The sequence below is a fragment of the Glycine soja genome, chromosome 13 (assembly GCF_004193775.1).
Source record: "Glycine soja cultivar W05 chromosome 13, ASM419377v2, whole genome shotgun sequence".
Classification (NCBI taxonomy): Eukaryota; Viridiplantae; Streptophyta; class Magnoliopsida; order Fabales; family Fabaceae; genus Glycine; species Glycine soja.
In genome coordinates this window covers 27,311,885-27,329,263 of record NC_041014.1, presented here as the reverse complement: position 1 = coordinate 27,329,263, position 17,379 = coordinate 27,311,885, and the positions used below count along the sequence as shown (strand labels likewise).

The 17,379-nt window shown below is 33.3% G+C and overlaps 1 protein-coding gene across 1 annotated transcript; it reads right to left on the bottom strand.

Annotated features, from left to right (window-relative positions):
• Nucleotides 1-293: 293 nt before the first annotated feature.
• Nucleotides 294-6,504, bottom strand: LOC114381346. The gene is made up of 11 exons (XM_028340579.1): nt 6,041-6,504; nt 5,206-5,308; nt 4,911-4,924; nt 4,566-4,784; nt 3,479-3,550; nt 2,420-2,506; nt 2,098-2,136; nt 1,756-1,854; nt 1,169-1,334; nt 699-808; nt 294-613 (listed from the first exon to the last, which is right to left on the bottom strand). Exons 1-11 carry the CDS (start codon nt 6,299-6,301, stop codon nt 527-529), a joined length of 1,257 nt encoding a protein of 418 aa, XP_028196380.1. The 5' UTR covers nt 6,302-6,504; the 3' UTR covers nt 294-526.
• Nucleotides 6,505-17,379: the final 10,875 nt, after the last annotated feature.

Below are 17,379 nucleotides of genomic sequence, written 5' to 3'. Positions count from 1 at the left end.
AGTTTTTTTTTCTTTCTGAATATACTGATAATTAGTAAGTAGTAACATCTTAAGAAAATTATTGTACTCCAAAAGTTATAATCCAAAATAAGGGATAGACATATAGACATGAATCAGAGAAATTATTTTATGGTGTGGGATTATATGATCTCAATCAATTTTTACTTAATATTTAACCATCTTACTTGGAGATTGGACAGACTATGATGCCATATCATACAACAATTTCTCCATAAATCGCTAATTGGTATTATTTATTAAGGAACAGGAATTCTTTCTTTAACCCAAGGAGATGAAATGTTTGTTCAAGTATATATGGTTAAATTGTCACCAGAAATAGGTAGAATTCTCATGTGTGTCAAGCTATAGATACTAGTTGCTGACTGAAAATAATAATAACAACAATAAAATACAAAGTATAAATCCTAAATTCAAAAATTGGGATTAAAAAAAAAAAAAAAATAGTGTTGACGGTTGACTGTTGATTGTTTATAACACTATACCTATTTTTGAACTTGAAAGATAATCATCCACATGCTACTATGGTAGGCTCCATTGCTGTGGATGTGTCCCTATCACACATTTCGGGACCAATGTTTATAGGTACTTCTCCCTGCAAGATGAATTAGCATGAGATGTTGAAAATACAACAAAGCATCTTGCAATTTCTTTAACTTTAAGCTGCAGTGAGAATATACCTTTGCAATGTTCCTAAAATATGTCATTGTGTAATTTCCAGTGGGAAATAAAACTTCAATAAGATCTGCTAGTGCCAATTGAGGTTGGGACACAGCTCCATTATACCAGTCTTCACATACATAAATATATATTAATGAAAAGTAAGTTATCAATATCAAGTAGCACAAGCTTCATGCAAAAATAGAAAATGAACTCAAATGATCAATTGGATTTTCTAAACTACCATGATAAGACTAAAGAGGGCTTTCTTTTTCTTGGTCACTAAAGCAAGGAATAAATATTGAGTAGGTACTTTACTAGAAAAATCATGTAGAAAACATCTTTCAAATAACACCGAAGTTAAATTAAAAGGTAAATTTAAAGCTAGTGAATTTGTCATATCAGTCATTAAAATTCAACACACTTGTGTATATGTAAGAGACACATGCATAATGCATTTGATAAATGCATTTTGGATTGACATACTTACCAAGAGCTACAGAATTATAAACCCTTTTGTCATATCTCCATAGACTTGTGTTTGAAATAAAGGAAAAACAAGAACGATCTTCAACATTTAGATTTTGGATAAATGCTGACATGGTGTAGTTGACTGGATCAGATGTTAGTGTTTCATCAATGACTACTTCCGCAGTCTGCATGAGAAATAATGTTTAATCAACAAAAACTAATAAACAAAAAGAAATTTAAGGCAATGAAAAAAACCCCCTCTGTTTTTCAATTCTTGGAATTACTTTCAATTCCAACAAATTAGAATGTAGGTCTATGTAAAAAGCATCATGCATCATCTCATGTTAATGGACTATTCCATTAGTATGGAAAATAGATTTACACTATCTGTATATCATGCAGTTAACTAATGTAGAGGCAATCCTAATCCTAATCCTAAGCCTAATGCTTTACATTATTTTCCTGATACCATATGACATTTTTTATTGATATAGCTTAGAAAACTTTCTTTTTCAAGAAGTTCTACTAAGTACAGGCTTTACATAATTTAGATTTCCAATAATATTAGTTACTCAATGTTCTGATACTGCATATAATTCAACTTACACATAGGATGGCATGAAATTCCTCCAAGTCATCAGGATCAGAGACATTGTAAGTGTTTTTGTTGGCACCCAAAATCTCTCCGCCTGCATCTTGCACGTACTGTTTGCAAAGTTTGCACAACAAAAGTTTAGAAAGTGATAACCAAAAAAAAAAGTATAAGCGCTAAAATGCAATAAGAAAGTGATTGAAAAATATGAAGTATGAGCAGTATAATAGTGCAAATTTACAACTCAAGCATTTAATCAATGGGAACTGGTTGCTAATAATAATGAAGAAAATAGTTATAGTTTAGAAACATCACTCATGCCATATTTAATTTCTCTAACAGCTATGTTCTGATACCTTCAATTGATACTTTTCCTGTGTAAAAGACCAAAGACCCTGAAATGATGAAATTTCAGATGTTAATGCATTTTTATCCATGAACAAAAGGCTAAAAGCCATGTTCAGTAGTTGGCTCCAAATGATTTGAAGAGAGAAAAAGAGAAACAATTTTGAAAGGGCTAATAGAGGTTAGAGGGTCTATTGCTTTTGTTTAGATGCTAAAACAACAGCATCCTTATGTGCAAATTGTAACAAAGTTCCAGGAAAGGTACATGGAAGATTGTTTTTAAGAAGTAGGAAAGAATTAGGTAATGCTATGTGTGCTATCAAAGATACATACATTTTTATACCTCATCCAAGCTACCGTTGGCTTGAATGTTGTCCTAGTTGTGGCAACTTTAGCCAAGCACAAATAGTTCACCTTAACCTACAAGATAGCAAATCACTTGGTCAGACTAACATGTATCACAAAATCTAATCAGTTATTAGCACAGAAAATTATAAAAAAGATGGTTGAGTAATCTCCAAATGCAACTTTTAGCTTATGCACACAAACTTGTGAATTTTAAAGTAAACTTATGGCACAAGAAGTAGAGGCATGTTGCCACCTGTTGATGCATTCCACATTTAAATTTCTGTGCTAGGTATGTAAATGTGTGACTGAATTCTAATGATTTAACTAATGGAAGTTTTCAGCTCTGTTTTATCCCAGAGAAACTGGTCCCACATTTTCATGTTCAGAAATTAATGGTGTGATGTTCAAAAGATGAAAGAAGTTGGAAATTTATGTGTTTGATATCTGGAGCAAACCGTCTGCACAAGCACCTAAAAGGCCACAAAAGGAGAATTAGTTATGGTGGGTCTGTTTGATAATGTAGTTAAATTCTACTATGTTTATCTTGTGTTTTATGCTAAAATACTAAATATGTGGCCATTTTTCAACTATATGATTCTCAATCTAATTCTTCTGCCCTTGCACAAATAAATGCATTTTCTGTGCTTTTGTATTCATATGGATTTAATTAAGTTGATAGTAATAGGCTAGCAGCTTACAAGATACATTTTAACAAATAGAAATACAAGAAAAACAGTAGTTTCACCCTAAAGTACAACCGGAAAAGTAATGTAGACTGAAACAATTAAGGACTAGGCAACAAACTGAATTTAATCCTAAAACTTAGTTGACTTCTGTTCAATAATTCTTAGAATCTAATCCCAACAGCTTAGGCTTAGCAAGACCCCAAGTAGAAATTTCTAATAAAAAGGTCCAGTCTAGCACTTGGACTGAACAACATGAAGAACTACAAGGTTACAGAATAATAATGATGGTAGAAGTTGCTGAAAATATATTCAATCGTATAATATTTTAGTTATTCATTGGACTGAGTGGTGTGCTTACTGCTGTATAGACTTGATTGGCTCTAGCTTCAACATTTGCAAAAGCTCCCATGAATTTGATCCATTCTGCTCTCTATCAAAGTAAATGCAGTAAATCTTTAAGCATTCCAAGCACATAAATGGTAAAATATCTCTCTTTTTCATTGATGAGTGTATAAGTTAATATGCATCTTAAATATTTTATGAATCTTTCAAGTAGGTTCTTCATCAGTAATCAGATTAAGTTAGCTGGCAAAACTGGATTAAATACACCATTCTTCCGGAAATCCTTCATGGTACTATGTACCATATGATACAGTGCAAGAAAAATAAGGATGGATGACAACAAATTCCTCCAATGTGCTGCTTGGTAACGGAAAATATAGAGTTAGGTATGCAGTTGTAACTTGTAAGGAATCATCCATGTATTAGCTGGCAATAGTTCTGTTATAGGAATTTTAATTTTTATTTCTTAATTCTTTCTTTTTGAGCAAATAATTATTAAATTAATATCATTTAAGTTTTTGTGCAAATAATATTAAAAGTAATGAATTTATTATGCTTAGTGAATAAAATAAAGCCCAAGGATAATTAATGAAAGCATGACTAATTAAGAAAATGAGGCTAATTAAGGAAAGGAGAATAATTAAGGAAAACATCCTAATTAAGGAAATGATGATTAATTAATCAACATTCCTATCCAATTAGTAAGTGTATTTGCAACTCCTTTCCAGTAGCTTATCTTGTGATAAATATATGACAAGTTCTTTATATCTGCATATTATTAATTTTTCAATATCAATGGCATATTGTTGAACTCTTACTCTCCGTTATGGAGGAAAGATTTATCTAATGAATGCCAAAAAATTAAGATTTTAGAGTTAAGACTAAGCTTTGCAAACTGTGACAATTCTCAATCAAAGCTTGGATGGAAAAGGTTTACAGTTTACTGGTTCTTGAAGTAACTATACTATGCACATCTGAAGCATAAGCAAATGTTGGTTTTAGAAACATCCAGGTAATCTATGTCCATGGCACTACCTTAAACATATGTTCTTATCCTTTTGGCTATTGGAAATTTATATGGAGAGTAATTTTTAGTTGCATACCTGCAAAGGAGTATCTTCCATAAATGGAACAAAAGTTGCAAAATTGCAAGCTGGCTGCTGATCAGTGTCACTAAGAAAGTATGAAGAGAACTCTGCAAGCTTTTGGTAATCACTATTATTGAACATTTCTAGCTGTCCTCCTTGATACAGTTTCAACACACATGGAGAAGCCACATAGTCTGAGGTTATGCCTTTCAAGCTCTCCACTAAACCTAAAAGCTGCTCAAAACAAGAATATGAAGAAATAAGAAGGCAAAGAGGGAATGCAAACTCTTCTATCTTGTTCTTGGCAAAACACAACAAAACCGTTTAATATGTAAACTTGCAGTAATAAGGGATTCTCACCTCTACAAAGGAGACTTGAGTTCCAATCCCAGATGAAAAAGAAAAAAGTTTGTCAGAACATAGGTGAAAAAGATACAATAACAGTATAAATTTGCTGGTCAAGAAAAAGAATGATTAAATTGAATTGCCAAATCATTTGGTTTAGCATCGGCTCGTTGAGCTGATTTCTAATTTGCTTTGGTGAATAAATGTACGATTTGTGGTATTATATGCTATAGATTCTTGATTCCAGAGAAAAAGAAAATGAACAAGGTGAGTGAGACAGAGTAGGGAGATAGGAATATGCTCGGCATACCCGGAAAAAAAGTTGTATCAACAGAATAGTTTGACAATGGAATGACAAATGATTTGATTCTTGATGTGCAATATTTAGTCCTTGATGCAATCCTTGAATTATTCTGCCAGAATTGATGGAAGAAAATTGAGTAGGCTAGAAACACAGCATAGCATGAAAAATTCAGCAAACATGAAAAATAGTAATTTGTATGTTTGATTCCATATTTCCAACAGAAGAAACGACAGAGTCAATTTAAGTAAACAGAACGTGGTATCTTCCTTTACAGGTTATTATTATTATTATTAACTGCTATACTAATATAAGATCTATTTTAAAATTCCCCTATCTTTCATTAGAAATGACTTTGGCACTTAGCTAATACAGGTAGCTACTGTCCCTAATCAAATTGTTAAAAAAATACGATCTGGGCAGCTAGATAGGTTGATCATACAAATGTATTAAACATAACGATCAATTTGTTGTCTTTTGCCTTAAAAATTGATCAATTTGTTATCTTCCCAGAAGACATCATCGTCTCTTTTTTTTTTTTTTTCAGTTGGAGAAAGTGCTAAAGATAGTCATATTATTTTGATATCAGATATAAAGCCATAACTTATGAAAAACAATTTCTAAAATTATTTTGAATCAACTTATAAAAATGTCATACACACCCTTAATTTTCTTATACTCATGTAAGCTAAAAAATAAAGACACAAGTCCCTATCATTTTTCCATTTCATAATTTTCTTATATAACAAAAAACCAAAGAAAACCTAAGGACCTATGGCTATTAGTACCCTGCCTTACTTAAGAATTCAAAGATAGTAAAAAAAAAGTATATCTCCATACTCACCTGGAGAAGAAGGTAGCTCTGGCCATCAGCAGAATTCTTAATGACTTTGAAGGTCTGGCCATAGTAGATGTGGAAGTTTCCAGCATCTTCCACCTTTGAAAAGTTACCTACTTTCACTGCTGGGGAGGCTCCATGGACACATCCACAGTTAAATAACCAAACCAATGCTAAGAAGGAGAAGGCTTGCAGCCAAGAACTAGAAGGAGCTGAATCCATGAGCTGAATGAGGTACCTCTTGCTATATAAAAATAATGTGATCATTCATTGGAGCTGCTAATTATATTAAGCATGCTTACTCATTATCTTTATTTTAAGCCACTTTTAGAAGGAAAAAAGTTATTTAACTTTTTAGGCATTTATATGATGCTAAACTGCACAAATTCTGTGTTGTAGAGGGAGTGGTGCACTTTGCAGCTTTTTCAAGATAAATGGATTGGAACAGTGTTCAAAAAAATGTAAGGCTGGTTTCTTATAGCGGTATGAAATATACAATAAATAGGATGCATATTTTGAATTAAAATAAAATATAAAATATGAATTTCACATTATTTTAGTATTTATTTCTCTCCTTTCTTTCTTTTTTTTTTTTCTCTTCAAAGCAACACACCGTCGAGCTTGAAGAGTGAATGAATTGTTGGCATCTAGCTAGTGGGGGGTGTGTACACTTTTTTATATATTTAATTACAAGAGAAGAGGAAACAGTAAGTGGCCCGTGAACCCATCTTTGGGTTGTTTATGTCATCTTTTTCTTCATCACACCTTGTTGTTGGTTCTTACTTAGTTACATCTTTTTCTTTTGTCACTTTCTTTGATACCCTGATGAATGTGAGTGATACACCGGTAATAAATCATCCATGTGCTATGCACTCACCTTTGTTCAACCACTACCCATCTCATTTTCACGTTCAAAATACACCTTGCAGCTTGCACAGGAACAGTTTGTTTTTTGTTTTTTGTTTTAATCCCACCACCGTTAATTCTATTTTAATGTTTTTTCAACCAATCACTCATACGAAGTTAGTTACTTTTTGAAGTTTTTTACCTTAAAAAAAAATGGGCATATAAAAAAAGTTGTCATATGGCTTGTTCAGGAAAAACATTAAAAAAAAGTTGTTATCTTGTCACATTCTTACATGCATCGATAAAATATAGTAATTTGAAAATGGCTGTAAAATAATAATTTTTTCAATGACGCGGATCTATATATGCCTAGTGAACAAAAATTCTCTTTTACCAACAAAGATATTAGAATTGAAAGGGCATTATAATAAGGGATTCAAAGTTTTAAACAATTATTAGAAAGTGATATCTTTAATCAGGTAATTATGATAATTTTGTAGTTACTTGATTATCATATTTAAAAGTTTGTCAAAACTGTTATTTTACGTCTTTATATGAAGTGGAAACTTCGTTATAGGCATCATATAGTACATGAATCCAAATTTAACTAATGAAAAAAAAAACTTGTTTTTGTTGATGTAATCATTAGTTGATTGAATCAAAATTTATTTTTCTCTAACGTTAAAGTTTTTTTTTTGTTAAATAGTAATTGAGTAAACAAATAATACTTTCGCAGTATATATCAAAGGCTTCATGATTGGACATGTGAAGATGATCAATCGTCTCGTGATAGCTAGCTTCCCGGATCATGTAGAAATTGACAACTTCGTGTTTGGTGACAAAATCCAACAGAAAAAGATATATGTGCATTGGTTGTTGAGGCTTACAGAATACTATTATTATTCAATGAAGGCTGAATTCAACTAACAATAAAGGATTTAGTTTCTTAAAATGAGAGAGTACACTTATGAGGAGATGACCAAGAGTAAGCACAAAGATTTATTTGAAGGACTTGAAGGACCTATGACAAGAGTTAGAGTAAGGAAAGTAAAAAAAGCTCTTCAACAAGTGTTGTCCATACTATTTGAATACAAGCCCAAGTTTCAAGGAGAAAAGTCCAAGATTGTGAGTTGTATCATGGCCCAAATGGAGGAGGATTAAATGACACTACTTTGTCTCAATTTTAGAGTGTTTAGTTTGTCTAAATAATGACTCAATCCTTGTAAAGTTGGCTGACCAAAAATATGTTTTGGGTTAATCAACTAAAATGACTTTAGTTAGGTTTAGTTCAAGTTGTAATAAGAGCCCAATTGAAAACCTAGGCATCAGCCTTTTGGGAGACCAAATGGTGGCTGACTTGATGGCTGTTGGGGGTGACTTTTGGTTGCCACAATTTCAGTTACACTCAGTCATTAAGTTCTTTAATTCCCTAGGTTAATGGCATTAAGTTATTTTAATTCTAGGTTAGTGGGTCATTACTAAAATCTGATGTAAAGCTTCTATATAAGCTGAACCATTTTATCAATAAACACAAGTTGAGTTTTATTCAAAAAATTAGAGTTTATCTCTTTTATCTTAGTAAGAGTGATTCTCCTAAATTTTTGAGTGATTCAAGAACACCCTGGCTGTATCAAAGGACTTTCACAACCTTTGTGTGTTGCCCTCGCCAGAAAGAGTGATTCTTTCCTTCCTTTCATCTTCAACCTTGTTCTTTCAAACCACAATTCCAGAAAATCCACTTCTGCCCAGAATTATCTCGTGGCCATAACTCCCATTTTATGTACTCAAATTAAGTGATTCTTGAGCCTAAATTGAATTTCAAAACGAGACCTTTCACCTCGTTTTGGAATCACCTCATTTGGAGCCCTGTAACTTGAGTTATTGCCATTTCTATATTTCTGTCCAGCCACCACTTAACCTACATTTTACCATCCCATTCATCCATTTTATGCCAAGAACCACCTTATTAAGACCCACAAAATTAACCACCTTATTTTCCATCCTTTCCTTAATCAATTTCCGCATTTTCCATCAAGGTTTAATCCTAGACCATCCTAAGTCAACCCTTGTTTGATCTCTTTGTTATATAAAAAAAAATAGAAATTCGTATAAGCAAAACAAATAAAAAAAATAAAATTGGGCTGAATGGTTCATGCTTGAAGAACTTTTTTTTCAAAAAAATCTCTTTAAGGTAATATATTGGTTGTATGAAGGATTGTTACTTGAATTCCTAAAGTCTGAATTTTATTTCCTTCAATTGTGCCTAAAAACATTGTTAGCCTTTTTCTTGGTTAACCTTTTCCTTGTCTCTCTAACCTTACCTTACACATATTGGTGAATTGTTCTTTGCTATGGCCATAATCTCTTGAATTGCCTAAGAACTCAAGGGGAATTAGAGTGGTAAAAGGCAAGAGTGTTTTCATTAGAGAAAAGCCATAATTGTGTGATACACTTGAGTGGGTGAGGTATTCAAACAACAACTATAATTGTCTTGTTACATTTGATTTGTTTGTTTGAGATGTCAGGTACTAATCCTGATGATGGAGTGGGGTTTTCGCAATTCCAAATGCAAGCTTTGATACAACATTTGGAGAGGTTAGTGAAACAACGAGATGATGCGCTCCATGAGAGGTTGGATCAAATGGAGAATAGAGATCATAATGAAGAAGAAAGGAGGAGAAGAGGGAATAATGGTGTTCCTAGACAAAACCGAATTGATGGTATTAAACTCAACATTCCTCCCTTTAAAGGAAAGAATGATCTGGAGGCCTACTTGGAGTGAGAGATGAAAATAGAGCATGTTTTCTCATGCAAAAACTATGAGGAGGACCAAAAGGTGAAGCTTGCCGCCATGGAGTTTTCCGACTATGCTCTTGTGTGGTGGAACAAGCTACAAAAGGAGAGAACAAGAAATGAAGAGCCAATGGTTGATACATGAGCGAAAATGAAAAGGATCATGAGGAAGCGGTATGTGCCGGCTAGTTACTCAAGGGATTTGAAATTCAAGCTCCAAAAACTAACCCAAGGCAACAAAGGGGTTGAGGAGTATTTCAAGGAAATGGATGTGCTCATGATTCAAGCAAAGATTGAAGAAGATGAGGAGGTAACTATGGCTCGATTTCTTAATGGCTTGACTAATGATATTCGTGATATTGTTGAGCTGTAGGAGTTTGTTGAAATGGATGATTTGCTTCACAAAGCAATCCAAGTAGAGCAACAATTAAAAAGGAAAGGAGTGGCTAAAAGGAGTTTTACCAACTTTGGTTCTTCTAGTTGGAAAGACAAAGGTAAGAAAGATGGGGCTGATACTTCTAGTAGTTCCACACCTACCCCATCAAAAAATCGCTCAAAGTCCCAAGAGGAACCCTCTAAAAGGAGTAGAAATGTGAAGTGTTTCAAGTGCCAAGGCCCAAGACACTATGCTTATGAGTGCCCTAACAAAAGGTCCATGGTTCTTAGAGATGGAGAATATATAAGTGAATCTGATGTTGAAGAAGAAGAGGAGAGTGAGTACACAGAGGAAGAGGAGACTCCGGAGGGAGATTTATTGATGATTAGATGATTACTTGGTGGTCAATTGAAGCATGAGGAGGAGAGCCAAAGAGAAAACATCTTTCATACTAGATGTTTAATCAATGACAAGGTGTGCATGGTGATCATTGATGGAGGTAGTTGCACCAATGTGGCTAGTGCTAGATTAGTGTCAAAGCTACATTTAGCTACTAAACCACATCCTAGGCCATACAAACTTCAATGGCTTAGTAAGGATGGAGAGGTGCAAGTAAGGCAGCAAGTTGAAGTGGACGTTTCCATTGGGAAATACAATGATAAGGTACTTTGTGATGTTGTTCCTATGGAGGCTAGTCACTTATTTTTGGGGAGACCATGAAAATTTGATAAAAGAGCCAATCATGATGGTTACACCAACAAGATCTCTTTCATGCACCAAGACAAAAAGATTGTGCTCAAACCATTGAGTCCACAAGAAGTGTGTGAGGATCAAAAGAAAATGAGAGAAAAACTTCTTCAAGAGAAAAGAGAAAAAGAAAAAGTGAGCAAAACACTTGAGAGTGAGAAAAGGAGGGAAACACTTGAGAGGTAAAAGAGTGAACAAAAGAAGAGTGAAACACTTAAAGTGAGGGAGAGCTATTTAGCCACAAAAAGTGAGGTCAAGAGGTTGTTTCGTGCTAAACAGTCACTATACATCTTGTTTTGCAAAAATCAGATTTTGACCACTAACACTTTTGATGATTTTGAAGTGCCTTCTAGTGTTAAAACTCTTATGAAGGATTTTCAAGATATGTTTCCATCAAATGTGCCAAGTAGACTACCACCTTTGAGGGAAATTGAGCATCAAATTGATCTCATTCCGAGAGCTTCTTTGCCCAATAGGCCAGCCTATAGAAGTAATCCACAAGAAACCAAAAAGATTCAAAGACAAGTGGATGAACTCATTAGCAAAGGTTGGGTAAGAGATAGTATGATTCCTTGTGCTGTCCCAGTGATTTTGGTCCTTAAAAAGGATGGGACATGGCGTATGTGTTCCAATTGTAGAGCCCTTAATAACATCACTATTAAATATAGGCATCTTATACCTAGGCTTGATGATTTTCTTGATGAATTGCATGGTGCATGTTACTTCTCTAAAATCGATTTAAAAAGTGGATACAATCAAATTAGGATTAGAGAATGGGATGAATGGAAAACTACTTTTAAAACAAAATATGGTTTGTATGAATGGTTGGTTATGCCTTTTGGCCTAACTAACGCTCGTAGCACTTTCATGAGATTAATGAACCATATCTTGAGAGAGTTCATAGGAAAGTTCGTTGTGGTGTACTTTGATGATATTCTTATCTATAGCACTTCACTTGATTTGCATATTGATCATTTAAAATCTGTCTAGACTGTGCTTAGAGAAGAACAATTGTATGTCAATCTTGAAAAATGCATCTTTTGTACTAACCATGTTGTGTTTCTTGGTTTTGTTGTGAGTTCAAAAGGAGTGCAAGTTGATGAGGAGAAGGTTAGGGCTATTCAAGAATGGCCTACACCTAAGTCCGTGACCGAGGTGAGGAGTTTTCATGGCTTAGCAAGTTTTTATAGACGATTTGTGAAGGGTTTTAGCACATTGGCAGCACCTCTCAATGAAGTGCTCAAGAAAAATGTTGGTTTCAAATGGGGAGAGAAACAAGAAGAAGCTTTCAATGTTCTTAAGCAAAAGCTAACTAATGCCCCCATACTTGCGTTGCCAAACTTTAAAAAATCTTTTGAAATTGAGTGTGATGCTTCAAATGTTGGGATTGGGGCTGTGTTGATGCAAGAAGGTCATCCAATTGCTTATTTTAGTGAAAAGTTAAGTGGTCCTACCCTTAACTATTCAACTTATGATAAGGAGTTGTATGCCTTAGTATGGGCTTTGAAAACATAACAACACTACCTTTATCCCAAGAAATTTGTCATTCATAGTGACCATGAGTCCCTCAAATATATCAAGGGGCAAGGCAAGCTTAACAAAAGGCATGTGAAGTGGGTGGAATTCCTAGAGCAATTCCCTTATGTTATTAAACATAAAAAGGGAAAAGGTAATATTGTAGCCGATGCTCTTTCTCGGCGTCATGCATTACTTTCTATGCTTGAAACAAAATTGATTGGTCTTGAATTTTTTAAAAGCATGTATGAAAATGATGAAACTTTTGGAGAAATTTTTAAAAATTGTGAAAAATTTTCAGAAAATGGTTTCTTTAGACATGGAGGCTTTCTTTTCAAAGAAAACAAATTGTGTGTGCCTAAATATTCTACTAGAAATTTGCTTGTTTGTGAAGCACATGAACGAGGTTTAATGGGGAATTTTGGGGTCCAAAAGACTCTAGAAACATTACAAGAACATTTTTATTGGCCTCATATGAAAAAGGATGTGCATAAATTTTGTAAACATTGCATTGTATGTAAAAAGGCAAAGTCTAAGGTAAAGCCTCATGGATTGTATACTCCATTGTCAATTCCGGAGTATCCTTGGATTGATTTATCCATGGATTTTTTTTTGGAGCTGCCAAAAACAAGAAATGGTAGAGATTCCATTTTTATGGTTGTTGATAGGTTTTCTAAAATGACTCATTTTATTCCATGTAAAAAAGTTGATGATGCTTCCCTTGTGGCTGATTTGTTTTTCAAGGAGATTGTGAGACTCCATAGTTTGCCAAGGAGCATTGTTAGTGATAGGAACTCTAAGTTCCTAAGCCATTTTTGGAGGACTTTGTGGAGCAAGTTGGACACTAAATTGTTATTTTCAACCACTTGTCACCCACAAACCGATGGGCAAAAGAAAGTTGTTAATAGGACTTTGGGAAATTTGCTTAGGACAATTTTGAGGAAGAACTTAAAAACTTGGGAAGCTTGTTTAGCCCAAGTTGAATTTGCTTACAATAGAGTTGTTCATAGCACCACTAATTGTTCTCCTTTTGAAGTTGTTTATGGTTTTAACCCACTAACTTCTCTTGATCTTTTGCCTATGCCTAATGTTTCTATTTTTAAGCATTAAGAAGGTCAAGCAAAGGCGGACTATGTGAAGAAGCTTCATGAGAGAGCCAAAGATCAAACTGAGAGGAAAAATAAAAGCTATGCTAAACAAGCCAACAAAGGGAGATAGAAGGTTGTTTTCGAACACGAAGATTGGGTTTGGGTGCACATGAGAAAAGAAAGGTTTTCAGAATAAAGGAAATCAAAGCTTCAACCAAGGGGAGATGGACCATTTCAAGTGCTTGAAAGAATCAATGACAATGCTTACAAAGTTGAGCTTCCCGATGAGTATAATGTTAGTTCCACCTTCAATGTCTCTGACTTATCTCTTTTTGATGCAGATGGAGAATCCGATTTGAGGACAAATCCTTCTCAAGAGGGAGAGAATGATAAGGACATGACCAAGAGCAAGGACAAAAATCCACTTGAAGGACTTGGAGGACTTATGACAAGGGCTAGAGCAAGGAAAGTCAAGTAAGCTCTTCAACAAGTGTTGTCCATACTATTTGAATACAAGCCCAAGTTTCAAGGAGAAAAGTCCAAGGTTGTGAGTTGTATCATGGCCCAAATGGAGGAGGACTAAATGACACCACTTTGTCTCAATTTTATAGTGTTTAGTTTATCTAAATAATGGCCCAATCCTTATAAAGTTGGCTGACCAAAAATATGTTTTGGATTAATCAACTAAAAGAGCTTTAGTTAGGTTTAGTTCAAGTTGTAATAAGGGCCCAATTGGCAACCTAGGCATCAACCTTTTGGGAGACCAAATGGTGGCTGACTTGATGGCTATTGGGGGTGACTTTTGGTTGCCACAATTTCAGTTACACTCAGCCATTAAGTTCTTTAATCCCCTAGGTTAATGACATTAAGTTCTTTTAATTCTAGGTTAGTGGGTCATTACTAAAATCTGATGTAAAGCTTCTATATAAGCTGAACCATTTTATCAATAAACACAAGTTGAGTTTTATTCAAAAAATTAGAGTTTATCTCTTTTATCTTAGTGAGAGTGATTCTCCTATATTTTTGAGTGATTCAAGAACACCCTGGCTGTATCAAAAGACTTTCACAACCTTTGTGTGTTGCCCTCGCCAGAAAGAGTGATTCTTTCCTTCCTTTCATCTTCAACCTTGTTCTTTCAAACCACAATTCCAAAAAATCCAGACAATACACATGCCAGAAGATAAGATATATTAAAATAAAATAAAAATAGTGCTTCCGAAGATAACTGCGCAATACCTGGCCTTATTTTCTCTTTGAATCCTTCGAATCCTTCGAATCTCTCCGAAGATAACTGCCCTCTGTAATAGCAAGCAAAACACATGCTTGTATCAAGTGTGTATTGATTTTGTCCGAATATATACATAAAAAAAAGAAAGAAAAAAACAAAAATGATGATTCGATTAATTAAAACAAAAATAAGAAAAGAGCAACGGACCTTTGAACAAAGAGAGGAAGTACCTTTGAAGAGAGGGGATTTGGGAAGCGAGAGAAGAAAAGAAAAATCAAAGCCTGGAACAAGAAACCGAGAGAAATTTTGGGGGTAATCTGAAGAAAGGGGTTTTGGGAATCTTTAATGAAGAGAAATAGGAAGTTGTGACTGAAAGAGGGGTTTTGTAATTTTTTTGAGAGGGAATTTTTTTTTTGAGGGGTTTTGTGATTTTTTTGAGAGGGAATTTTTTTTGAAGGGGGTTTTGTGATTTTTTTGAGAGGGAATTTTTTTTTGAGGGGTTTTGTGATTTTTTTGAGAGGGAATTTTTTTTGGAGGGGTTTTGTGATTTTTTTAAGAGGGAATTTTTTTTTGAGGGGTTTTATGATTTTTTTGAGAGGAAATATTTTTTTTTGCTGGAAAGAAAACATGATTTATTTTATTTTAAAGAGAAAAGAGTGGGAAAATAATATTTAATTAGCAGAGGTTATAAACCTCCACAAATTAAGCACAAAAAATTGTAGTTTTTAATAAATTAAGGAGGTTTTTAAAACCTCCGCAAAATAACCTCCATTATTTAACATTTTTTTGTAGTGATCAACTAAAAGAGCTTTAGTTAGGTTTAGTTCAAGTTGTAATAAGGGCCCAATTGACAACCTAGGCATCAGCCTTTTGGGAGACCAAATGGTGGCTGACTTGATGGCTATTGGGGGTGACTTTTGGTTGCCACAATTTCAGTTACACTCAGCCATTAAGTTCTTTAATCCCCTAGGTTAATGACATTAAGTTCTTTTAATTCTAGGTTAGTGGGTCATTACTAAAATCTGATGTAAAGCTTCTATATAAGCTGAACCATTTTATCAATAAACACAAGTTGAGTTTTATTCAAAAAATTAGAGTTTATCTCTTTTATCTTAGTGAGAATGATTCTCCTAAATTTTTGAGTGATTCAAGAACACCCTGGCTGTATCAAAAGACTTTCACAACCTTTGTGTGTTGCCCTCGCCAGAAAGAGTGATTCTTTCCTTCCTTTCATCTTCAACCTTGTTCTTTCAAACCACAATTCCAAAAAATCCACTTCTGCCCAGAATTATCTCGTGGCCATAACTCTCATTTTACACACTCAAATTAAATGATTCTTGAGCCTAAATTGAATTTCAAATCGAGACCTTTCACCTCATTTGGAGTCCTATAGCTTGAGTTATTGTCATTTCTATATTTCTGTCCAGCCACCACTTAACCTACGTTTTACCATCCCATTCATCCATTTTGTGCCAAGAACCACCTTATTAAGACTCACGAAATTAATCACCTTATTTTCCATTATTTCCTTAATCAATTTCCACATTTTCCATCAAGGTTTAATCCTAGACGATCCTAAGTCAACCCTTGTGTCATGAGGGTTCATATCAACACTTTTAGGTATAAAAGTATAATAATTATTATTAATAATTAAAAATTAACAGTTGAAATTATAATTATTTAAAATTTTATTATGACTGTTAATTATTTTTTAATCAATAATTATAAAAGTAATTTGGTACAGTTATCTAATCGCAAATGAAATATATAATAATTTTATTTATTTATAAAAATTATATTTACCATGAATGGTTGATCGTTGATGTATAAAATTAAACCCTAAATAAATTTACTATAGATTACAGAAATAATTTTGTATCCAAAGTAATTATACTTAAGTAGGATAAGATTCATTATAAACAACACATTTTTTCTCCGAAAATTTCATGTAATTATATGTTCAATATTAAAATTAAAAATCATTAATTAAGTTAGAATTGTCATATTAGTTTTTTTTTTATATCGAAGTAACCGTATTAGCTGATTTATCTAATCGGTGTAAGCATTGACGAGACGCCGTCGAAAGCATTTTATTAGTTTGATATTCTCGAATATCTGTAGCTAATGATTTTAATTTTCTTTTCGAAAACTATAAGAGACATATACTGACATTTGAATAAGTTTGATTATCGATAACAGCCTAACAGGAGGCAGAGATACTATGAATAATATCAATAATAGAAATAAGGAAAGACTTTTACCTTCTTTGTGTGGATTCAATCAATAATCATTTTTTTTCTTGGTAGACAACTCTCTTTAAGGAGATTTTTTAACGTCTAGGAGCTAGTTGATCAGTCACTGGAACTGAATAAATCTGTTTGTTGAAGCCTTATCTGATATTTTTGGAGTTGCCTCTACTGGTAATACTGTTAGTGGTAGATATTATTCATCATTAATAATACTAATCAGTAATTTAGTCTTTATATCATATAAAATAAATGTTTATTTTATACAATTAAAAATTATAATAAAAAAATATATTTATACTAATATTTTAGTTTGTGCGATGCACATATTATTATTTTATATAACTAAAATTTATAATATATAAATTATTTTATAATTAAAATTTGTAACAAATAAATATTATAAAAATATAAATTATATTTTAGATTTATGATAAATAATTTATATTGTGATATATATAATATTTGTCTGTTAAAGAGAAATTTTCATATCTTTAACTTTGGGG

Excerpts from the sequence above, each read along its gene's own strand:
- LOC114381346 (XM_028340579.1), bottom strand. The coding sequence starts at position 6,301 with ATGATCACATTATTTTTATATAGCAAGAGGTACCTCATTCAGCTCATG. Across the intron at positions 2,137-2,419 it reads CTTGGATGAGGTATAAAAAT|GGTCTTTGGTCTTTTACACA; the intron begins GTATGTATCTTT and ends TCATCATTTCAG. Across the intron at positions 1,335-1,755 it reads AATTTCATGCCATCCTATGT|ACTGCGGAAGTAGTCATTGA; the intron begins GTAAGTTGAATT and ends TTTCTCATGCAG.